The 25,545-nt window shown below is 37.7% G+C and overlaps 1 protein-coding gene across 2 annotated transcripts in view; it reads right to left on the reverse strand.

The window, feature by feature from the left end:
- The window catches only part of GLRA3 (glycine receptor alpha 3), a gene marked incomplete at its 3' end in the record, with an annotated part of 156,881 nt that overhangs the window by 10,075 nt on the left and 121,261 nt on the right, over positions 1–25,545 (reverse strand). The window contains exons 6-9 of one of the 2 annotated variants that reach the window (XM_079926057.1): positions 24,134–24,271; positions 21,844–22,058; positions 8,006–8,149; positions 5,667–5,711 (exon numbers count right to left, since the gene is read on the reverse strand). In XM_079926057.1, coding sequence (XP_079782183.1) covers positions 5,667–5,711; positions 8,006–8,149; positions 21,844–22,058; positions 24,134–24,271 — 542 coding nt within the window. The remainder of the gene's footprint in view (positions 1–5,666; positions 5,712–8,005; positions 8,150–21,843; positions 22,059–24,133; positions 24,272–25,545) is intronic. The other variant, XM_079926056.1, reaches the window with a different exon arrangement.

The raw sequence follows: 25,545 nt of genomic DNA on the forward strand, positions 1-25,545 counted from the left end.
TTATATAGTCACACAAATATATTCGATGGTCCAAATTTAAAATCTGACTCAAGATTGACATTGAAAATGCAAATGTTTTTATCGTAGTTAAGCAATTCCATGGCTTCATCATTTATTGCCGGGGTCTGGATAGTTCCAGTTATTTAATTCTCAGATTCTTGGTTTCTTATTCTAGGAAAAGATGATGATAGCACTACATAGCAGATTTTTTTAGGGTGAGAAAAATACATACAACCCCCGATAATTGTTGCTATCGTATTATCAATATTTTGTTTGTTATAATTGTATTATTATAGACATCACATAATACACAATGTGAAAGAAAAATACAGCTTAAACAATTTTACCATTAGATATTGTAAATCTACAGAAACTAAGCGAGCACTAAAGTTCTGTATAAAACAGGCCTACCAATTGCTGACTCCCCAGATGGCCTCACACTTGTAGACTTTTCACTAAAAATTAACTGACAGCATAAAACTAGGAGGATCACTTGGCTGCCTCACTGTCTTACTGTTGTGATGGATGGGCTTTGCTCTACAACTGCTGGGATTCTTGCAGATCTAATTCCTGCAATCAAGGAGGCTTTAGTGTTGTTGGTATGTTCCATGAAACAGCACAGGTATTTGGGGTGAGCCCATGAGATGAGGCACATGGAGTCATCTTATTTCTTCAGCAACAGGATCTCAGCTCTACTGGACCAGACTCCAGTCGCTACCCCGGAGAGAGGATGAGAGAAGCAAGGATCCCTGAACTCCAAAACGATCTTATGATTTTTTTAAAATGACTTGACTTTGGGGATCTTTTTGAAGGGCTACACTTAAAATAATAACTTTAAGCATGAATGAAGTTTTTCTATTAGCTCATCATTAATAATAGATTGCTATACTAGAAGGTGCATTAAATTATTTTATGACTCAACTAATTTCTCTGTTTTGTAAAACTCAGTCATAAAATTATCCCGTGTTTATATATGTTCAGAGGTGCAGTGATATTCTTTATTCAAATTAACACTCAAATATTTTTTTGAGATAATTCAATTTTCTGGTGAGGTCTTTCGCTTGGGTTTCTAAGGGACTAAAGGCCACAAAAGCAAGGTTTAGACAAACATCTAAAACTTTTGACTCAGGCACTATACGTTAGCCAGTGCTCAACGTTCATAAAATTAAGCCACTTCGCAACTCAAAATACAGACAATAATAAAGATTAAATAGAATGAATTAAAATGAACCAAAGAACGTGGCTGATTAAAAAAGTAAAATTGAAGAAATAGCTTCATTTACCCACAAGTCAATCCTCTTATGCTTCAAGCAAGTTAGAAGGGTAGGCAATAAAAAAATATAAAAAGCCATTTTGTTAGTGTATAATTCTTTCTACAGGAGGACCTGTTTTCACTAAATATGGAAGTGAGAAAAATGTTTCAGTAATTAAGCAACAATACCATATTGTGAAACATTCTAAGTGCTTTTCACTTTAATTAGAGAATTATGCCAAAGACTAACTCATGTAACATGCATATTATAACTAGAATTATTACAGAAAGAAAGCCCAAGGGTAAATATAGTCATTCAGTTGAATTGCTTCATCTTTATCATCAAACATAATAAACTAACATATATATGAAACAAGAATTAATTTCCTATCCTCTTAGTCTTCAAAAATAACAATAACAAAAAATATTGTTTGCAGGCTTGGTGAAAGCATGAAGATTGCTAGTGAGCAGTAACAAAACATTAATTATATAAAACAGCGTGAGTGATGATTAATTATGTGAATTGCTCTGAGATACAACAGCACTAAATATGTTACTTTCATCCTAATGTTTTTTCCCTACTGGATACCTTTGAGATGTTCTTTATACAATCAAGATGCTAAGTAAATTATCCCAAAGGTTTTTTTGTTTAAATAACTTTCTGTAACTTTTCATTGTCAAGTAGGAAAATGACAAAGGAAGGAAAAGTGAATTGCTATTAATTCCCATTTATATGATTTCAAAGTGTGTAGATTTTGAAAAAATTATTAATAAACAAAACAATGGCTTGGTTTTGTTGAGAAAAAATCAACATCACTTAGAAAATTCTAAGGTAAGACGAAGTATGTGAATGAATTAAAAGTTATTTTTCTGAAATAAGTATCAGCTTAAAATAAAATCCTCAGTTTAGACAACTATATACATTTCTATATCACTTAAAAATGGAAGGCTTAAAAAAATATAACTATATATGAGGTTAAAAATACTTTAGACTTGCAAGTCTATTGTCAATATAAAATTCCTTGAAATCCCAGGGGAACCTTGCATTTCTTATAGATGACATGAATTAATTATGAATTAGCCAAGTTTATGCTTGGCATATTGAATTTAGATTCAGAATAGTTTGGAGATTATTGAATGGTAAAATGTAAGCTTAAAAAGATGAATATTTTAGATGAAATATTATGAAAATGTAATACATATATTTTGGGGAATTGCTGAGAAGTCAATGAAGTATTTTTTAAAATCTGTACTTCTATTTAATGTGCTAGATTCTTTCACTGCCAACTCATAATTATGGGGCAAAACAAGACACTATATTACAGTGGACAGCATATATAAAAAGCAGTGTATCTTTTTTAGTTAACTTTGTGATGGAAGTCACTAAAGTGTCACTAAATTAAGTAGAGATTATATTACTTTATTGAATATTATTTTCCTAAAGAGATATTTCAGAGGGGATATAGTTCTAAGAAATAGTTGTGTTTAACATAAACTCAAAATATTTGTTGGCAGGAAATAATTAAATTCTTACAACTTTTGTTTTACTTGAGAAAATGAAATTTCTAACCCCTGTGTATCAGAGTCACTCATATAGAATTTACTTTGAAATTACTGAGAACCTACTTTTTTCTCAGGTATGTATCAAAGAAATTTGTAGGAAGTACTTACCTACTGAAAGAATATCTTCTACTCTAGAATATAGCATAAACTGACCTCAAATGGAAACTTTATTGAATAATTTAGTGTATATGGGTACCATGTTGCTTCCAAGCATGGAGCCTCATCCCTTCAACCAAAATAGTACACGTATATATTTGCAATTGTCCTAAGACTGTAGAGCTGACAAAAGGTTCAAGGCAGAAAAATCAATTATTTGTTATTCTTAAACGTTACCTTGAGTTATTTTTGAAGTAAGATAGGATATAAATACATATATAAATGGAAGTTTTTGTACTGATAGTCAAAATGCAGTCAATTATTTAAAAAAGATAACTATCACGCCTAACAAAATACAAACTTGGTAATTATTTTTTGAATCTAGAACTACTGGTCCATTCTTATTTCATTTGTGTACACAAATAATAATTAATGTACAGTAATAAGTAGGAAGATAGAGGTACTAGAACACCGTGTGTATGTGTTTTCACTCAGCAAACCATTGCAGTATTCTACTGCAGTGCAGAAGCTGCATGAAATGCATTAAAGCAATCCCATATCATCCATATTGCTCAACAAATAACATATGTTCGGAAATATTTTGAAGACTTTATAACCCTCCAGGACTCAAGTAATGATATCATACACGGGAAGAGCAACTTCCAACCAAAATACTTTCATATCATGCATGCACCCACACACACACAGCCCCAGGGATAAGCATTTATGACAAGGTGCAGCGGTGGGTGATCAGCACGCAGCAGGCTACGACAGTGTGGGGTGGGGAAATTTGGATACAAGAGTGAATGTGCATCCTTTCACAGCATATAAAAGGTTCCCTGGTACTTTCATAGAGGAAAAAGAAAGGTGTAAAAGATTGTATGCAATGCCTAAGCCAATGCTGAACCAACTTAAAACTTTCCTTGGAATACCATGTACATCAGTGTACAGCCCTCTGTTGTGATCAAGCTTTCTCTAAGGGGGTGATTTTAGTTATCGCCCCTTTTGCCAAACTAAAGTACTAAGAAGAACTCATGCAAGTCAGTACTCATGACAAAGGGCATGGCATCCACCTTGAGCCTCCTTTTCATTATATTGATTTAAAGATTTTGATTGCTCAGATTGTTTCTAAGCAAAGTGCATAGTTTAAAAAAAAAAAAATGAGGAATTCATTCAGCCCAGAAGGCTATTAGGTTGACAAAAATCGTTTTCAAAGAGTGAAAATGATCAACCCCAAATTTGCATGATGATTAGAATATTATAAAACTAAATGGCGTGCACGGATTTCTAATCAATGTATTTGCATTTATTGTATTTTAGAGTGTGTTTGCATTTTAAACGATATTGTAAAAAACCATACTGTTTCTTTTTTAAAAAATAAGTATTTATTGACTGTTGGTGAAGGAAATCTGGTTTTTTTCATCAGAGCTCTTTTTGCATTGTTTTGTAAGGCAATATTTAATTGAATACATGTATTTTATACTAATGCTACTATATGTATGAACTGTTTAGTTACCGAAAATTTAAATATGTACCTTTCCCAAAGAGGCTACTATGGGCTATTGTGCAAATTCAAGGCAATTAATTTTTTTAAAATTACCGTTAGGATAATCAACTAAAAGTAATTGGATCATGTGAATTTTTTTTCCACCAGGGATGAAAACTGAAGAAGTAGCTAGCTATATTGGGAACAACTATGCAATTTTAGTAGAAAAGAAAAATAGTTCAGTGATTATTTAACTAAGGTGTGTAGTAGAATCTTCTGGGGAGGTTTTTCTGTTTTGTTTTTTTTGATATGGAGCTTTTTTTTTTTTCGAAAGTCTTTATTGAATTTGTTACAATATTGCTTCTGTCTTATGTTTTGTTTTTTTTGGCCATGAGGCATGGGGGATCTTAGGTCCCTGACCAGGGCTCAAACCCGCACCCCCTGCATTGGAAGGCGCAGTCTTAACCACTGAACGGACCTCCAGGGAAGTCCCTGGGGAGGTATTTTAAAATACACTGTATCCCAGAAATTTTAATTTAGTAGACTGGACTGTTTGTATATGATTTCCCAAGCTAAATTCTTGGCTTTTGGTATGTTTAAAATTTAATCACTGAGTGCTATATTATGGACCTCCAAGTCAAGCTACTGATATGCTCTACTGTAGATTACATTTCTAAATATTTAGCCATTATAATTGGACATGTGTCCTTGTGACTTCTTTTTAATCGAACACTTCCGAGGATGCTATCAAAACCAAAATCATTCATTTACTCTAAAGAATCTCAACATGTTTTAACATTAAGAAAGGATGCTTAAGATACACAGGCCGGACAAAGCATTTTATTTTTGCCTTATTTTTAGGTCTCTATTTTCTGGCAAGAGGGGCTGTTTTCAGAACTTATTTATATAAATAAATTTCCCATTTATTTTGAAACTAATTTTGTCAAGGCATATGATTATTTCTTCTATGGAGACTATTATAAGATACATGTGATATTTCTGTTTAATATATATTTTAAAATCATTTTGACCAGTTTGGTTAATAGGATGAAAGACAATATTTCAATATCTTTTGATTGAGCGAGGGAAGACAAAGGGAATTGTTAGAAAAAGAGAGTATCCTTAGCTGAAGGGGGTTGGTGGTTGTTCAGCTCTAAGTGTGCAAGGGGCTGTGTTTCCCCACCAAACACTGCCTGAGTGCACAGTATGCTGTCTGCATTTCTACCAATGACCACATTCCTCTACTTAGAGTTAAGAAAGTGAATTTACCGTGTCTGAGAAACGGTAAAACTTCTCCAATGCAAAAGCTTCTGTCTGTGGGAAGGTAAAGTGGACCAAAAAGGATTGAGAAACCAGAGATAGATGATTAAAGTCATAGATGATTAAATATAATTGCACAATTGGTTTTAATTGCATAGATCATCTTAACATACATATGTATCAATTAATAGATTTTCACATATGCAAGGTATCCACCCCCCAAAGTATGAAGTGAACTTAAAAAAAAAAAACACTGGATTTTTTTTCCTGCACTAAATGTTAATTACACTATTTGCTCCCTGAATATTTCAAATAGTGATTAGAAAATAATCAGGTGTAACTATTTTTGCATTTTGATACTTTTCTAGAGTGCCAATCACTAGAAACATTAATCTTGCTGTCTTTCTGTGAGCCAAAGAATAAGGGGTGTCAAATATTTTTATCCCAATACACTTGCAGGTGGTAAAATTGGATAAAGAGCTGCTTTGGTAAGGATTTTTTTTTTTTTTTTTTAAGGAGAAATCAGAATTGAGTATCTAAACTTGTAGCCTGTTATGTTATCCATTAGCTACTCTGATTGCTGGATGTGTGATGGGTGCAGAAAATGTGTGAGCTCTCAGACCTCCCTTTGGACACCACATGTGAACGACTTCCCATTTCTGGTGTTTGCAGCACGTGGCTGATACATCCTACATGTAGGAAGGAGAAAAAAGGTACAGAAATGAAAAATAAATGTAAAAAAGTGAACGAAAATTAGAGGGGGAAATAAGTGTTGCTTTACTTCTGATTCATGTTAGAAGGAAAAAATAGTCTTAATCAGTCATTAATGGGAAAAAAAGACAACAGCTTCACCCTGTGATACAGAATGCTTTGTTCTATTACAGTGCTTCAGCCTGTGCCAGGTATCATATGAAAGAGAGGAGCAAATAGGCAGTAAGGGAGGGAAAGGGAAGGAGGAAAGAGAGAGAGGGAGGGTTGGGCAGAGTGAGAAAAGTATAAGGAAACCAGCAGACTGGGAGAGGTGGGGGGCAGGAGATAAAGAAAAGTTAATCTCTCCATGAAAATATATGTTAATGTATAAATGATGTGCTTTAATATTTATAAAAATTTGATCAAATGCAAGCCCTGGCATTGTTTCTTCTGTCCACCGTGTTACCCAGAGTATTGCAATGCTGAAACTCCTTCCATGCTACAGTGAATTGGGGTATTTATTGGAGCAGGTGATGATTCTGGGGAGTCAATTAGACATGATTGGATAAGTTACTGCCTTAGAATATGTTTAATACTGAGTAGGCTTAGCACTGGGAGATCATGGCTTAGAGCTTCTTAAAAAAATTTATAAAATATATAAATCACAGTCAGTCATTCAGAAACCATAAGAAATTCCTTAAAAAATTAAATCCTTAAAAATGCACACTACATATAAACCAGACTATTACTTTTAAGAGTTGAGAATGTTTTGACTTAAATATTACAGTATTTTGGATTCTGGCCACAATTTCTCCTGTAATATACAACTTTGATATTTCTCTTGATTAAGAGACCATTTGCTTTCAAAATGTCAGTTGGCACATTCACATTAAAAGTAAACTCAAAGATATGCTGGTTGATAGAGACTCTCCCTTGCAGAAAAGGAAAGGGGCTAATTGAAATTATGTAACTATAAAGAGAGATGACATTACAAGTCTTAATAGAGGTGAACAACTGCCATCCTGTACTTACAAATCCAATTAGGAGATTACTCCTACAATTTCATGTGGTCTCCCAAAGATGCTCTAAATAAAATTTCTTCTGGGTTTGACTTATCAAGTGATAGCAAGGCAAAAATACACCTTATTGTGTTTCGAGTGGGGATTCAGAAGAAATGTCTTAAAAACATAAAAGTGTACATAAAAAGGAGACCACAGAGTTTTACATCAACATCATAGTATTAATAAATAGGTGATATTTGATGGAAACAAAGGAATTAGTTCGAAAAAAGGTACAACTTTAATAGCTATATTTGTTGACTTATGTCAAGTAAAACCATCAGAAACACTGCAACCTTGCCAATAAGAAATGATAGATTTTGTTAGTGGAAACAAATAATGGTGTTGTTCCAGGACATACATTAGAAAGAAGTTGATAAAACTCTCATGTCACCAGATCTGCTGTGTATAGTTCGATGTTACCATTTTCTCCCTGAGGCTATTTTTGACAATGTAAGTTTCAGCTGGACAAAACCAAAGGAACATCAGTTCATTTAGTCCCTGTCCCCATTTCCTCTCTGTACCTCCCTATTAAATATGCCAAATTCACTTTCCAGGGAGAATTGTGTCCCAGAGAACTTAATGCATTTAATCGCCTACCCTATTCTTTCTCTTTCGTCGAAATCTCAGAAGTTCTTTATGTTGTCTCGATACAAAATTGACAGCTGCATATTCCAGTAGTGCTGAAAACACGAAAAGGAGACACACTGCCATCCAAATGTCAATAGCTTTGACATATGAAACCTAGCCAGGAAAGAAACAGCAAGAAAATTGACTTGTCACTTCCATTGAGCACAATAATGAATTATAATATTTATATACCAGCTTGGGGAAAAAAAGCAATGAAGTAACATTTCTTTTTTTTTTTTACTTAAAACATTTTTTTTACTTAAAAATTTTTCAGAAATTAATTCTGCAAGTTTTATGTTTTAGTCATACATTAAAATGTGTATTTTTTCCTAATAAGTTTTTTCAAATGAAGCGCTAGACCAAATGTATGATGAAAGAAAATAAGATGAAATGTAATTTTACCTTCAGGGTAGAATAGTATCATGCTTGGTAAGTGTGCAGTAACATTGAAATATACCTTTAGGGTAGCAGAATGCTTGAAAAAGTATGAAGTAATATTGAAACAGATAATGCTGTTGAACTTGTAGCTCCTTATTTTCTTCATGAAAAATGTTTTTTATTTTGAAATAATTTTAACCCTACAGACACTTTGCAAGAACAGTAAAAAGAACTCCCAAGTTCTGCAGTTGTTAACATTAAGTTACATTTCTCTCCCTCCCTCCCTCCTTCCCTCCCTCTCTCTCTCTCATCTCCATCTTTATATGCTTTTCTGCCTGAATTATTTGAGTGTAATATGCAGACATGATGCCCTGAACATTATGTGTTTTTTCTAAAAAAAAAAAAAGGACACTCTCCTACATACACCCAGTTAACCCTTCAGGTCTCACACTAAACTTCACCCAAATCCGGTTCAGAATCCCAGGAAACCTGCGCTTACCTGAACACATTGCATTGTAATTGCTTGTTTCTTGTTCTCTTTCTGTTTAGAGTGTGAAGTCTCTGAAGACAGATGGCATCTGTTTTGTTCTCCGCCACAGTGTTGTTTGACCCATGTGTGAGTGAATGGGCAGATAAATGAAGGTGTAAAATGTCAAAACATGGGGAAAAGTGAGCCATAGGTGATGATTCATATGGAAATTCACTTTCTGGAGTGACACTCTGGTAATACCTTGGAATGAATTGATTTTCTTTTCAAAAGAGGTGTCAACTTACACCACATCCAATGGTGTCAACTTACATGTGAAATATGCCAACAAAGGGACCCTCTGGGTCTCCTCCTGCATCTTTTTTTTCTAACACCTTTATTGGAGTATAATTGCTTTACATTGTTGTGTTAGTTGCTGCTATATAACAAAATGAATCAGCTATACATGTACATATATCCCCATATCCCCTCCCTCTTGTGTCTTCCTCCCACCCTCCCTATACCACCCCTCTAGGTGGTCACAAAGCACTGAGCTGATCTCCCTGTGCTTTGCGGCTGCTTCCCACTAGCTATCTATTTTACATTTGGTAGTGTATATATGTTCATGCCACTCTCTCACTTCGTCCCAGCTTACCTTTACCCTTCCCCGTATCCTCAAGTCCATTCTCTATGTCTGCATCTTTATTCCTGTCCTGCCCCTAGGTTCTTCAGAACTTTTTTTTTTTCAGATTCCATATATATGTGTTAGCCAACGGTATTTGTTTTTCGCTTTCTGACTTACTTCACTCTGTATGACAGACCCTAGGTCCATCCACCTCACTACAAATAACTCAATTTCATTTCTTTTTATGACTGAGTAATATTCCATTATATATATGTGCCACATCTTTATCCATTCATCTGTCGATGGACACTTAACTTGCTTCCATGTCCTGGCTATTGTAAACAGAGCTGCAATGAACACTGGGGTACATGACTCTTTTTGAATTATGGTTTTCTCAGGGTATATGCCCAGAAGGGGGATTTCTGGGTCATATGGTAGGTCTATTTTTACTTTTTTTAGGAACCTCCATACTGTTCCCCATAATGGCTATATCAATTTACATTCCCACCAACAGGGTGAGAGGGTTCCCTTTTCTCCACACCCTCTCCAGCATTTATTGTTTGTGGATTTTTTTTTCTTTTTTTTTTTTTTTTCCCCAGTACGCGGGCCTCTCCCCTTGCGGAGCACAGGCTCCGGACGCACAGGCTCAGCGGCCATGGCTCACGGGCCCAGCCGCTCCGCGGCATATGGGATCTTCCCAGACCGCGGCACGAACCCGCGTCCCCTGCATCGGCAGGCGGACTCTCAACCACTGTGCCACCAGGGAAGCCCTGTTTGTGGATTTTTTAATGATGCCCATTCTCACCAGTGTGAGGTGATACCTCATTGTAGTTTTGATTTGCATTTCTCTAATGATTAGTGATGTTGAGCATCCTTTCATGTGTTTGTTGGCAGTCTGTATATCTTCTTTGGAGAAATGTCTATTTAGGTCTTCTACCCAGTTTTGGATTGGGTTGTTTGGTTTTTTGATATTGAGCTGCATGAGCTGCTTGTATATTCTGCAGATTAATTCTTTGTCAGTTGCTTCATTGGCAAATATTTTCTCCCATTCTGAGGGTTGTCTTTTCATCTTGTCTCTGGTTTTCTTTGCTGTGCAAAAGCTTTTAAGCTTCATTAGGTCCCATTTGTTTATTTTTGTTTTTATTTCCATTTCTCTAGGAGGAGGGTCAAAAAGGATCTTGCTGTGATTTATGTCATAGAGTGTTCTGCCTATGTTTTCCTCTAAGAGTTTGATAGTCTCTGGCCTTACATTTAGGCCTTTAATCCATTTTGCGCTTATTTTTGTGTACGGTGTTAGGTAGTGATCTAATCTCATAGTTGTACATGTACCTGTCCAGTTTTCCAAGCACCACTTACTGAAGAGGCTGTTCTTTCTCCACTGTACATTCCTGCCTCCTTTATTAAAAGTAAGGTGACCATATGTGCGTGGGTTTATGTCTGGGCTTTGTATCCTGTTCCATTGATCTTTCTGTTTTTGTGCCAGTACCATACTGTCGTGATTACTGTAGCTTTGTAGTATAGTCTGAAGTCAGGGAGCCTGATTCCTCCAGCTCTGTTTTTCGTTCTCAAGAGTGCTTTGGCTCTTCGGGGTCTTTTGTGTTTCCATACAAATTGTGAAATTTTTTGTTCTAGTTCTGTGAAAAATGCCATTGGTACTTAAATAAGGATTGCATTAAATCTGTAGATTGCTTTCAGTAGTATAGTCATTTTCACAATGTTGATTCTTCCAATCCAAGAACATGTTATATCTCTCCATCTGTTTGTATCATCTTTAATTTCTTTAATCAGTGTCTTATAGTTTTCTGCATACAGGTCTTTTGTCTCCTTAGGTAGGTTTATTCCTAGGCATTTTATTCTTTTTGTTGCAATGGTAAACGGGAGTGTTTCCTTAATTTCTCTTTCAGATTTTTCATAGGAATGCAAGAGATTTCTGTGCATTAATTTTGTATCCTGCTACTTTACCAATTTCATTGATTAGCTCTAGTATTTTTCTGGTAGCATCTTTAGGATTCTCTATGTATAGTATCATATCATCTGCACACAGTGCCAGTTTTACTTCTTCTTTTCCGATTTGGATTCCTTTTATTTCTTTTTCTTCTCTGATTGATGTGGCTAGAACTTCCAAAACTATGCTGAATAATTGTGGTGAGAGTGGGCAACTTTGTCTTGTTCCTGACTTTAGTGGAAATGGTTTCAGTTTTTCACCATTGAGAATGATGTTGGCTGTGGGTTTGTCATATATGGCCTCTATTATGTTGAGGTAAGTTCCCTCTATGCCTACTTTCCAGAGAGTTTTTATCATAAATGGGTGTTGAATTTTGTTGAAAGCTTTTTCTGCATTTATTGAGATGATCATATGGTTTTTCTCCTTCAATTTGTTAGTACGGTGTATCACGTTGATTGATTTGCATATATTGAAGAATCCTTGCATCCCTGGGATAAACCCCACTTGATCATGGTGTATGATCCTTTTAATGTGCTGCTGGATTCTGTTTGCTAGTATTCTGTTGAGGATTTTTGCGTCTATGTTCATCAGGGATATTGGCCTGTAGTTTTCTTTTTTGGTAACACCTTTGTCTGGTTTTGGAATTAGGGTAATGGTGGCCTCATAGAATGAGTTTGGGAGTGTTCCTCACTCTGCTATATTTTGGAAGAGTTTGAGAAGGATAGATGTTAGCTCTTCTCTATATGTTTGATAGAATTCGCCTGTGAAGCCATCTGGTGCTGGGCTTTTGTTTGTTGGAAGGTTTTTATTCACAGTTTCAATTTCAGTGCTTGTGATTGGTCTGTGTATATTTTCTATTTTATCCTGGTTCAGTCTTAGAAGGTTGTGCTTTTCTATAAATTTGTCCATTTTGGATAACTTTATTATCATTACTCTGAATTCTTTTTCAGGTAGACTGCCTATTTCCTCTTCATTTGTTTGGTCTGTGGGTTTTTACCTTGCTCCTTCATCTGCTGTGTGTTTCTCTGTCTTCTAATTTTCCCTACCTTACTGTGTTTGGGGTCTCCTTTTCGCAGGCTGCAGGTTCGTAGTTCCCGTTGTTTTTGGTGTCTGCCCCCAGTAGGTAAGGTTGGTTCAGTGGGTTGTGTAGGCTTCCTGGCAGAGGGGACTGGTGCCTGTGTTCTGGTGGATGAGGCTGGATCTTGTCTTTCTCTTGGGCAGCACTGTGTCCGGTGGTGTGTTTGGGGTGTCTGTGAACTTAGTATGATTTTAGGCAGCCTCTCTGCTAATGGGTGGGGTTGTGGTCCTGTCTTGCTAGTTGTTTGGCATAGGGTGTCCATCACTGTAGCTTGCTGGTTGTTGAGTGGAGCTGGGTCTTAGCGTTGAGACGGAGATCTCTGGGAGAGCTCTCGCTGATTGATAATACATGGGGCCAGGAGGTCTCTGGTGGACCAATGTCCTGAACTCGGCTCTCCCACCTCAGAGGCTCAGGCCTGACACCCAGCCGGATCATCAAGACCTTGTCAGCCACATGACTGGCATGCCTTCAGAGTTGGAGAAGCTGGCCTGCAGTGGCTGTCCTGCGCTGTACATTAGAATCACCTGCTTCTTCCTTGTTTTGCCCCAAAGGCAGTGTTCCACAGAGAAAAAGATTAGCCTTGAAAATAGTCACAGCTCTGTGATGGCTTTTTTTTTTCCCCCTTTGTGCTTAGTCAGGTTTCACTTGCTCACAGGGGGCCACGTGCAGAGGCCTTGCACCCAGCTCTTCTGACCGGAGTTACTAGTGCGGAATGGCTGCTGCCAACACCTCAGCTCAGGCGGGCCATGTCAGTCCTCCTGCATCTTAAGTGTGATTTCTACTGATCAGAATGACCTCTACTGAGCAAAGAGATGTATGCCTTCAATTTATTCTAGTGCTGTGCTGAGTGTCCAGCTCTTTGTAAAGTGTAGATTTAAATCTCATGAGCTCTGCAATTATGTCAGAAATTTCTGGTTGCCCTCAAATACATACAGTCCTGGAAGATATAATACAGCTTTCAAAGGCACAGTCTCAAGCTACACCCTTCCTGGAAGAATATAACTCATAGAGTGTGTGTGCATTTTTTAACAACCTGGATCTATAATAACATGACCAAAGAGATTAAATCAGATATTTAACTTCCAAATGAACCCGATGACTGTTTTCAATGACAATAGACCTATGCAAACATCATCTGTGCAGCCAGCCTTCTGCTGCCTGTGATCCGTACCTGAGCGTTGAGCCTGAAAAGTCTATTTTCCTCATCCTCTCCTGACTCCCATCACCAACTTCAACTCTCTTTCTCCTCCATCGTCTCTGCCCCTCCACGGACAGCAAGCACAGGCCCTGGGAAGTTTGGAACTCTAGCGCTAGTAACTTCAAAATAAAGCAGCAGTTCCTACGCCAACACGTTCACGATGTATTCACAACACACGACTCACTCCCTCTGTGACTCAGAATATCACCTTCTTTCCACCCGCTGTCACCTCTGTCCTTTGAGGCAGTCTCACTCTAAGCCAGCCCATCCCTCTGGACCACCTTGCTGAAGTCCCATTGTCCACCGTGCTGTTGGAACCCTGACTCTATTTTAAGCAACCATCTCTCCTCAGTGTGACTCCTTGGACATATGAGTATGAGAAAATGAAACCTGAATATCTGCTAATTAGATGCACCAGGCAGGAAGACTGTTGTCTTGGAAACCAATCCAAAGCCACGTGTGGAAGACCACCTCCTTCTCTCAAAGCACGCTCTTCCTGTGGCTCCTTGACCCACATTCTCCGGGTTTCTTCCCTCCACCCAACCCCACTTGGCTCCGCGGGCCTTTCCTCCCCTTCCTGAGATCCTCAGAGACATGGCCTGTGCCCCTTCTATTCTCACACTGACACTTCTCACTTCTAGCCCTTACCTGTTTCCATGGATTCAGTTCCTCCTCTGTGCTCTGGGCCTGCAAATCTCCATTTCCTGACTGAACCCCTCTCTAACCACGTTCTTACCTGACAGTACCTTCTGGATGGCACACGCACCTCAGACTTAATCTGACTTAAAAAGAAGCTATGAATCCCTACCAGACTCAGCCAAATGAACAGCAAACACACACAACGGCCACTTCCTCCTGGTGAAAAGGCGGTATGCTGTTCGTGGTTGTTCACCTCCAAATCTAGGATTCTCTCATATCAAAGACCCAAGCCTGGGAATCCTACCTTTTTGCTATTTCTCAAATGTATCATTTTCTGTCCTCTCCTACTGCCATTGCACTGTTCTCCACCACAATAACCTGTTTCGCAGTTTCTCCTAGTGCTGAAGTTACAGAGATGAGGAAGACGGACAAGATACATCTTTAATTGAACCTACATTCAAGTGGGGGAAAACATACAGTAAAAAATAATCACATAAATAAAGATAATTTAAGAGAACTGCAAGAATGAAACTGCAATAGGGTAATGGGAAGAGAAGGACAGTGCGAGGGGGGCTGTGTTAGTTGGGGATGATCTGCAAAGGCCTCTCTGCAGATCTGACAGTTACCATCTCAGGCCACTTTCTTACTGGCTTACTGTGCTCTACTTTCCTTCCTTCAGTTCTTGGCACCTGAAAGCGATTGACAAGCTCCATCCTGACTCAGCAGCTTTGAACTCCTTGTTAACTTCTGTCTGGAACATTCCTTCCTTTGTGTAACTACTGGTTAATTTTCAGGTCTCAGCTTAAAAACGACATTCTCAGGGAAACCTTCTACAAATGCCCAGAACCGTACAGCCCCTTCCTGCCTTCCTACCTCTGCTTTGCTCCTAGAACCCTTGTCTCAGGTCACTCATCACAGTTGTAACGATGTTTATCTGTGGGTAGTTCTTATAAGGTGACTGCTGGATAGCATCATTTAAATGTCCCCCCTTCAGCCAATGACTCTGTTCCACAATCTCTAAGGGCTATTTTCCAAAAACTTTGGTTAGGAGGATTCAAAAATGAGTATGTTCTTGAGGATTTCAAGGTGAAAGATCTATATTGATATTTTAGCAAACTATGTGTTGATAGCAAACAACAAACAATTCATCTTATTATTGACCTGGCCCCACTGTATCAACATTATCTATTTACATATCTTTCTCCTTTTAGGCTAATATATCTTGTGAGCTAAGACAAGGGCCAGATCTTATTTGCCTTTGTATTTCTAGGACCCAACACAGTGCTCGTTATACTATGGGCTCTCAAATAATGTTCAACTGATTGAACCATGTGAAGTGACTTGCCATCATCGGCCATTTATTATTACAGAAATAATTATAATAACTAACATGCCAAGAATATTCTTAGTAGTGTCCATGAAACTACTGAGTATTCTTAGTAGTAACACTTTTAATCCCCAGAATAGTTGAGGAAACTATTCCCATTTCAAAGATGAGGAGACTGGGACATGTAAAATAACTTGTCACATAGCTACTGCTATAGACTGAATGTGTCCCTTCAAAGTCCCAGTGTTGAACTAAAGCCCCCAAAGTGATGGTATTAGGAGGCTGGAGCTTTGAGCGGTGATTAGGTCATGAGGGTGGAGCCCTCATGAATGAGATCAGGACCCTTATAAAAAGGACCTCAGAGGGCTTCCCTGGTGGTGCAGTGGTTGAGAGTCCGCCTGCCGATGCAGGGGACACGGGTTCGTGCCCCGGTCTGGGAAGATCCCACATGCCGCGGAGCAGCTGGGCCCGTGAGCCATGGCCGCTGAGCCTGCGCGTCTGGAGCCTGTGCTCCGCAACGGGAGAGGCCACAACAGTGAGAGGCCCGCGTACTGAGGAAAAAAAAAAAGGGACCTCAGAGAGCTCCCTTGCCCCTTCCACCATGAAAGAACACAGCTAGTAGATCACCAGCTATGAACCAGGAAGCAGGCCGTCACCAGACACTGAATCTGCCAGTACCTTGATCTTGAACTTCCCAGCCTCCAGAACTGTGAGAAATAAGTTTCTGTTGTCTATAAACCAGCCCATCTATGGTATTCTGTTATAGGAGCCTGAACAGACTAAGGCAGCTACCAAGCTGCAAAGCTAGGATCGAAAGACAGCTAATCTGGCTAAAGAGCCATAAACTCAACTATTATTGTATCAATATATCACCTGGTTATTAGGCTGCTTCTATTGAAGCTACCACCGTAAGTTAACAACTGTGAACACACTAAGTAGAAATAACTCTCTGTATCTTAATATTCCAGCCTCTTCAACTTTTATCTGAGAGTTAAGAGTGAAGTCAGCACATAAAATACATGCTGTAAGGTCCTATATGTTTGTTGGTTCTGATCCGAAAATCTAGCAATCAGCTTCCTAAAAGACAATGTAGAAAAGGAGTTATGAGCACTGTAATTACCACATAAAAACAAAATAGTTGCTCTGCAGAAGCAAAACTAGATCAGGGAAACATTGTATCCTCAGAAATACAATGAAAGTCTCCCCAGCAACATTCTCACATTAACTATAATGAAGTGTTTTTATGAGCTGGGAGACCATTGACTACTTGCCATGTGATAATCTGGGACCAGATTAGCTTGATAAATTACCACTTGAATGTGCAGAGCTGGTTTACTGCAAGGCTTTATCTTTTTCATTCCAAAAATAAGTTTTAGGGACTTCCCTGGTGGCGCAGTGGTTAAGAATCTGCCTGCCATTGCAGGGGACACGGGTTCCAGCCCTGGTCCGGGAAGATCCCACATGCCACAGAGCAACTAAGCCCGTGCGCCACCACTACTGAGCCTGCACTCTAGAGCCCACGAGCCACAACTACTGAAGCCCGCACGCCTAGAGCCCGTGCTCCGCAACAAGAGAAGCCACCGTAATGAGAAGTCCGTGCACCGCAACGAAGAGCAGCCCCCACTTGCCGCAACTAGAGAAAGCCCGCGAGCAGCAACGAAGACCCAATGCAGCCAAAAATAAATAATTTTTTTAAAAATTAAGTTTTATAATGTAGGGAAAGGAATATAAGCATCATAGGTTCTGTAGACTTCTTTCCAGAAGAAAGTTTTTTTTTCCAGAAAAATCTGCATTTATTCTACTTTGCAATGTTATTAGAAAACAGAGAAAGTCTGCTTCTGGTGTCCTGAATATGTGTATATTGGATTTTATCATGATTAATTATCCTGGTTATAAAGATTGGAATCCATTGCCCGTTGCCCAATTTAATTACCGCTGATATTTACAATTTACTCTCCTTTAAAACTGCAGGGTATTTTTTTTTGAGAAGAATGAGAGCTAATTAGAAAAGAACAGAGTAGTGAATACAAATACTTCATTTTCCTTCCCATCCCGTCTTTTCTGTGTAATGTCATGTAGATCTTTGTGTGCCCACACAATCATGGCATCCAAATATAAATATAGCAGTTAGATTTATATGTTCTGACAGCTGTAATCACTTCTATAGTTGGTGTCTTTATGAAGAATAAAAACTTAATATCAGTGCTTTGTGACCACCTAGAGGGGTGGGATAGGGTGGGTGGGAGGGAGACGCAAGAGGGAGGAGATATGGGGATATATGTATACATATAGATGATTCACTTCGTTATACACCAGAAACTAACACACCATTCATTGTAAAGCAATTATACACCAATAAAGATGTTAAAAAAAAAACAATGTGAAAGCTATTGTTATGTTTTCTAAGAACCAATGTTTTTATTACACTGTACAGTAGATACATGGCAATATTTAAATTCTTTTTCATTAATTTGGTGATTCTCAGGGGAATATATGATTCTACATAAGAGTAATTCAGTTGAGTTTTTACATTCTTTTTGAGAGAGATGAAAAATGGCATATTCTTGCTTTTCAAGTTAACTATGGAGTAAAGTTTAAAAGCTCACACTGTCTTTAAATTATCTGCATGACATTTACTCAATAGACCCATATCATGTGCTGATTTAGGCTCTGAGGATAAAAATATGTAAGAGATAGTTTGTCCTCTCAAAAAGCTACTCCTGGTGGGTTTCACAAACAAATTGAATGGGGAAAAATATTGCTGTATACCCAGATCTTCCCAGAGTTTTCTAAAGCAATTCTTTCTAGAATCATAGTTTACAAATTAAAATGATATTTTGTCCCTCCTATGATTTTCTCTATTCTTACCCATCCCTACACTTAATAAAAAATATAATTCCCTCAGTGCCAGGATCTTAACTATGTATCAGTGTAAATCAAATATATACTCAAAAATAGTTCAGTGACTAATACTATCCTCTCTTTGACCCCTGATTAAAATCTAATTCTCCCAGGGAGGATTGCTTTTCACATCTAAAAAAAAAATCACAAAATGTTAGGAATCTCAACGAGTTTGGGGGAAAGTTTTGGGGTGAGTGCGTCTAGCTTTTAACTGAGCTGTCTAACCTATTCTGCGTGTGGGGGAGAGATGGACCTAGAAGAGGAAAGGAGAGAAGGGACTTTGAATATGCAGGTCCATTTCCAACTGGAGGAGGAGGGCCAACCACAAATACATCTTCTTTCCCCCTTTCTTTTACTCTTAGAAGAACCATCTCTGGTCTGCTTCCCTATGCATCTGTAGTTTACTCCTTGAAGTCTGAGCCTTGGGTGTCCTTTCTGATGATTCCATGTGACCGTCATAAACATCTCAAACTTAACACGTTCAACCATAGAACTCTTACCTCCCCCAGCCTTCCCCATGAGTAACTATTACCACTACTTGCCCAGTTACTTAGCCTAAGGCTACCCTTGACTCCCACCTTTCCCTTACTCCTCAAAGTCCAGTTCATAAGCAAACCCTGTCTATTTCATCTCTATTTGAGATTTTCTCAAAAAAAAAAAATCTACCTCTTTCTAAATCCATCTGCTACTCTCCATCTCTGCAACTACCAATCTAGCCAGACCATCCTCTGCTCTGAGCTATAGTTTTCTTGGTAGTATCTCTGTTTCCATTTTTACCTCTTCCTATTAAGATTCTTCCAAACTCCATCCAAAATAAACTTAATCCTTACCAACTTCTATAAAACCCTCCACGACATGGCTCTATGATCACTGCCATTTTTTCTCACTCACTCTCCTCCAAATACACAATGTTAGAAAGTGCTCCTAAGTTTTGCAACTTTGAAAAAATGCTGGCCACGGGATGCATTGTCACCCTCTTCTGGCCACCTAATGCAGGCACTGCGGAAATGCCAGATTGCTCCAAGTTCCAAGAAATGAATCACAGGAGTCTTCTGGCTGTGGGCTATTACATGCCTGATCTATGACACCGCAGAAGCCAGTGCAACAGGAAATATCAGCGAGGAATCTCAGGTCTGTAGTTCACAAGGCGTTGGCTCAAGTACATTCTCTGAGATTTTCTACTTTGGGTCTTACTTGACCAATTTCCAAGCTCCTTCTTATCTACAAGAGATGCATTGGCAGAGAGCCTGGACAGAACACTAAGCGATTATCATAAATTAGTGATTTATTGTTTCTTCCTCCTGTGTCTGATAATCCCCTATTGTTTTCCTGAATTTAATTTTGTTTTCCTCCTTCCTGGATTTTTGTCAGTATGAGAATGGTGGATGTTTCTGTGGCAAGATTTTCAGGCATTTGAGGGTTCTTTTGTGAGGTTGAGAATAGCAGATCTTAAGGTGCGTGGTTTCAGACTCCTATTCCTAAATGCAAGTGTGAGCCCTCGCCCCTTGCCTTTCCAAATCGCAGAATCAAGATTGCGTTTTTCAAGAGAATTCTACTCTTTTGAATGATCTCATCCAATAGGATAATTCTTGTTTATTCTGGGACTTCAGCATCTGTCATCCTGAATTCTAATGTACATAACGTCTGTACATAACCCATTCCTTAACTATCACAAAGCCTAAGATGATATAATCACCAACTCTTAAGATATCTGTTTGCTAATCAATTCTTTAAATCTGTTATCATATTTCCAGTATCTCTATGATCTGAGAGATGGAGAGGTTTTGTATATATCTATGTGTGTATTTGAGCTAATGATTGAAAATTTATTCCTTCCCTGAGATCATGGTGAAATTAATGCCTTTAAAAAAAACTTCTTGAGAAAAACTACGAAGTCATCTCAGACCTTTCTTTCCTTAAAAACAACAACAAAAAAAAAAACTCCTGTCTCTGTTCTGTTTTTTTAATTTATTGCTTTCTTCATTTCTGTTTCCTCCACACAAACCTTTATGCTCTCCCAATTCTGCTTTCATCTCTGTATCCAGATGCCTTTTTGCTCTGCCTCACAGAAACTGTAATTTCCTTAAATGAATCACTAAAGTGCCCCACTATCTGGATAACAACTTACGGAATGAATGAGCTTTCATTTCTGTTTAGCTCGTGGAGAAAAAAATCGATGAGTAAACTGGCAATTTCATTTACAAATTGACTATGGAACTTCAACTATTACTCAGAGCCCTTGAGACATTTATCCGTATATAGAAAAGCATTTAATCTTATAAACAGATTTACAATTTTCATTTGGATGATATCTTATAAAACACTAGTTGATATAGATCATTTTGAAAATACAATTATGTGTTAATAAAAGTAAACCTTATTTTGAAAGACAACCATTAAATCTTAGCAAGGCACAGTGAGCATTGTTAAATATCAAGTTCTCCTGATAGTAAGTAACATTTTTAGTGATAAAATATCCTGCCATCAACTTTTATTTATTTAGACATTTTTAATTGAATAAATTGAGCCAGAGGATGCAATTCATAGTAAGGGGTAAGGAAGCCATGACAGCAGATTTATAATTTACTTGGCATGGCAGGGAGATAGCATCAAACGCACCAGGAAAGTGAATATGATTTTATTACATTAACGTACATCATTGTAATGAAAAGAATAGTGAAGCTTGTTGGAGGTCAGACAGGATTACTTAATTTAGACAGTAGAAATTTCTCTCTTAGAAATTTTTTCATTTAGAAAAAGAAAATAATTTTCTATTGCTATGTTGCTAAATGCATAAAAAGGTATTCCTATGTTTTATTTCAGCACATCTTTAAAACACACAAAGCATATTTTATAATAAAGTGTTAACTGTCTCATGTAATTTATTGAATATTGTACTGACTGTGGAAAACAGAATGGTTGTCTGGGTACAGAAGGGTTGTGAGTGTATCATTGTTTACCCTCCTGATCACGTGGCTGACGGGAGCTGTAGCTGCCACTGCCCAGCATCATGAGAGCAGATACCACACGTCACTGGCCCAGCAAAAGATCAAAATTCAAAACTCGAAGTGTGGTTTCTACTGAATGCCTATCACTTTCACACCATATAAAAGTCAAAAAAATCGTTAAGTCGAACCATGGTAAATCAGGGACCAACTGTAAATACTACTGAAAAAGATCTGGCCAAAATGGATAATGATATATATACATATTAGTGCAAATATGCGTGTGTGCCCATTTAGCGCACTTACCTTTGGTAAGGAAGCTCGTGATCCTGAACTCTGTGTAGTCATAGTCAGCACGGTGGTTATTCCCAAGGCTACCCTGGCTGGAGCAGCATCCATATTGATCCAGAATGAAACCCAGGAGAGAATGACAATCAGGAGACTGGGAATGTACATCTGGATCAGATAGTAGCCCATTTGTCGTTCAAGATGGAATCGCACTTCTATACATGTAAACTTTCCTAATTGGTTGTGAAATAAATGCAGTAATTGGTAAAAATAGGTCTTTGTTATTGCAGCAAATGTCACAATTTTGTTTTCATCATAATTTTGCCCTACACCTTTCTGTATAATTATACAATTATAATGAAATTATATAACTATTATTTCTGTATAATTATAAAGTTATAATGAAATGGGATCCCAAATCATATATGCAAATTGTTTTCTGAAAAATAGTTTTCTCATTTTTCTGTTAGCACCTAGAAGCAATGTAATAGAACAGTGTACTATTTCAGGAAATAATATATAATCTTATTACTTCACATTTGATTAGCACTTCATACTTGCAAAGTACTAAAATGTCTATTATTTCACTTGATTCGTGTCTGCTTTTATGCCTTCTTTTAAACACTGTACCTTGAGGTTCTAGCCAGGGTAATTAGGCAAACAATTAAATAAAAGTCATTTAGACTGAAAAGAAAGCAGTAAAACTATCTTTATAAGTTGAAGCCATTACCTTGTATTTAGAAAATCCTAAAGAATTCACTAAAAATCTACTTGAGCTGAAGAGTTCAGCAAGGTTACAGGATACACTATCAGTATACAAAAAGCAATTGTGTTTCTGTACACTAGCAATGGAAAATCCAAAAATTAAATTGAGAAAACAATTCCATTTATAAGAACCAAATAAAATAAAATATTTAGAAATAAATTTAACAAAAAAGTATAAAACTTCTACACTAAAAATTACAAAACACAGTTGAACAAAATTAAAGAAGATCAAAATAAATAGAAAGTCATTTTGTAGTCATTAATCAGAAGAGTTAATATGGTTAAGATTGCAATACTTCCCATATTGATCTACAAATTTATTGCAATTTCTATCAAAATCCCAACTGGCTTTTATGCAGAAACTGACAGGCTGATCTTAAAATTAGCATGAAAATGCAAGGGACATACAATAGCCAAAATAGTCTTGAGGGAAAAAAAGAACAAATTTGGTGAACTCACACTTCCCAATTTCAAGACTTGCTACAAATCTACGATAATCACAAAATATGGTACTGTCATAAGTAAAGATATACAGATTAATGGAATAGAATTGAAAGTCAAGAACTGATCATTTATGGTCAATTGACTTTAGACAAAGGACTGAGACTATTCAACAGGGAAAGCATGGTCTCCTTAACAAATGGTACAGGGAGAACTTCGCTTTTTGGAACTTTCTAGAATTTTTTTTCCCAATATGTTCAATCCCCAGTTGGTTGAATCTTTGAATGTGAGCCCATGGATATGGAGGGCTGACTATATAGTGAAAGGCCAGGTCACAATTCTGGAAATGTTGAGCCCAAGAAAAATCATAGTTACTATATGGAAATAATAAGAGCAGCCACAGATGCTAGTGGGAGGCCACGCGCTCACCACTTTGGAGTGATGCATCATCTGTGGGCAGTTTAAGGGAACTTGTAGATTAGGCAATTAGAAGAGATATTACGGAAATAGCCAGTTCCAGTTGTGAGAGAAGTGAACAAATAACATGAACGTACAAATCTTGCAGTCTTTGATGTTGATGACTGTATCTGATATTTATTCTCAAAGGTAAAAGGCTACTGTGTCAATGTGAGTAGTAGGTGCTTAGTAACAATATCTTGAAATGCATGACATTGTGGCTAAACTAAAAATTTAGGCAAGTGGAGCCTTAAAAAAAAAGCGACCTCTTTCATTTTTTAAGCAAACACAATGTTTACAGCTACAGGACAGTTAAAAAGTACATTTTATCGCTCACATAGAAATTAAAGGAACTTTTTTGGAAACATCATTACTATGTAACTATAGGCATTTCACAACAAAAGAAATTAGTTAAATATAACTGAACACCAAGCATTTCTTTTTTTCCATACAAACCAATTATATAACAAGATGTGATGAGTCAAAGCTTCCGTAAGTTTCAAAGACATCCATTCTCTGCTCTATGACTATAAAAAAAATTCAGCTATAAATTGTTAAAATAATTAACCTAGCGCTATAATTAAGAAACATCTGAATATCATAAAACCACAAGTCATAAGTGTAATGAAGAACATTCAACTCCTACCTGTGTTGTAATGTTTAGTGCAGTATCGTAAATCTTTCTCTTCTTTCAACAGAAACTGGGGCAAAGTGAGTCCTTCTGCCACTTGTACAGGTGCCTCATCTTGCCATTCAAAAATGAGATCATTCATTGTGTACCCAACTAGGCAAAACATAATAAAAATATTTATAGCGAAAAGGTCATTCAAAGGAGTGAAATTTAAAATAATCACTTGTAGTGTTCCCATAGGATGGGAAGACCAAACAGGGTCACCTTAACTCTATTCATTGAGCTATGCATGGCACAATTCCAGTCTACTGAAGTCTTTTCATACAGAATATTTATCAAATAATGTAAGAGAATGTAGTAGGCTAATAATAAGTATGGCATGGCATGTAGGAACCTTAAAGAATAGGCATATACATTCTTTCCTTGGAATGGGCAGCTACTGCATTAACTCAGCAATTCATTTTGGTTCCACTGCATTAGATCTCTCCTCACCTTTTCTCAAATTATTCAGGACCCCTTCAACAAAAACTGAAATTGTCACAGGTTAGGAAATGACCTAAACTATAACATCCATGGAGGGAACGAACCAGAGCTGATACCTTTCTTGGTTTAATCATTAACTATTTCAGTTTATGGCATCTGCTTCTATGTCCCGGGTCCCAAAATGGACAAAAGGATATTTTAGATAGAAATGTCTGCTGTTCAGGGAAAATCGGTATACAAAGAAAATCCACGTTTGTGGAGGGATAAACTCTTGCACATAGCATGAGTGAATTCTGACTAGAATTCACGAATATATTTTGTAATAAGCCAGCGTCTTTTAGCAAATTAAAATGTCATCTGTCTATAGGAATGGTATCTAAGGAAAGCAGAATTTGATCTTTTTCTTCCCTCTGAGTGAGAAGCTGTTGAAAGGTGCACTTGAAGGCCGTTGCAGAGAAGGAGTCAAAGGGAACTTCACCTGCGGGGAAGATTGCAGGTGGTCAGAGTTCACAGCTGCCCCGGAGGTAGGAAGAAAGGAAGCACAGTCTGGCCTTTGAACTAAGGCAAGGGGCCAGGTAAAGGAAGCAGAAGCTCTAGGTGCATGAAGCAAGCGGCAAACAAGGGAAAGTGTCCCAAACAAATTCTCTGGTAGCTAATGTTGTCGACAAGGGGCTGTGTGCATGATTAGAAACAGCTGGCGCGGGGAAGATTAGGCTGAGCAGGGCGAGGTGTCTGGAAGGGAACTGATCGTCCTTTTTCCTCCCACAGTACCTGGAGGACATCTCCGAAAGAGCTGAATCTGATCCAGCTGTGGTGATAGTGACTGGAGCCAGATGCCCAGCCCACCCTCCTGACCCGTGGGCACACCTCACGACATCCACTCCACTAGCTACGGGGAAGGTGGCTTTAGCAGCAGCAGCATCCGTATGATGGCTCATTACGGA

Source organism: Stenella coeruleoalba (assembly GCF_951394435.1).
Source record: "Stenella coeruleoalba genome assembly, chromosome: 7".
NCBI lineage: Eukaryota > Metazoa > Chordata > Mammalia > Artiodactyla > Delphinidae > Stenella > Stenella coeruleoalba.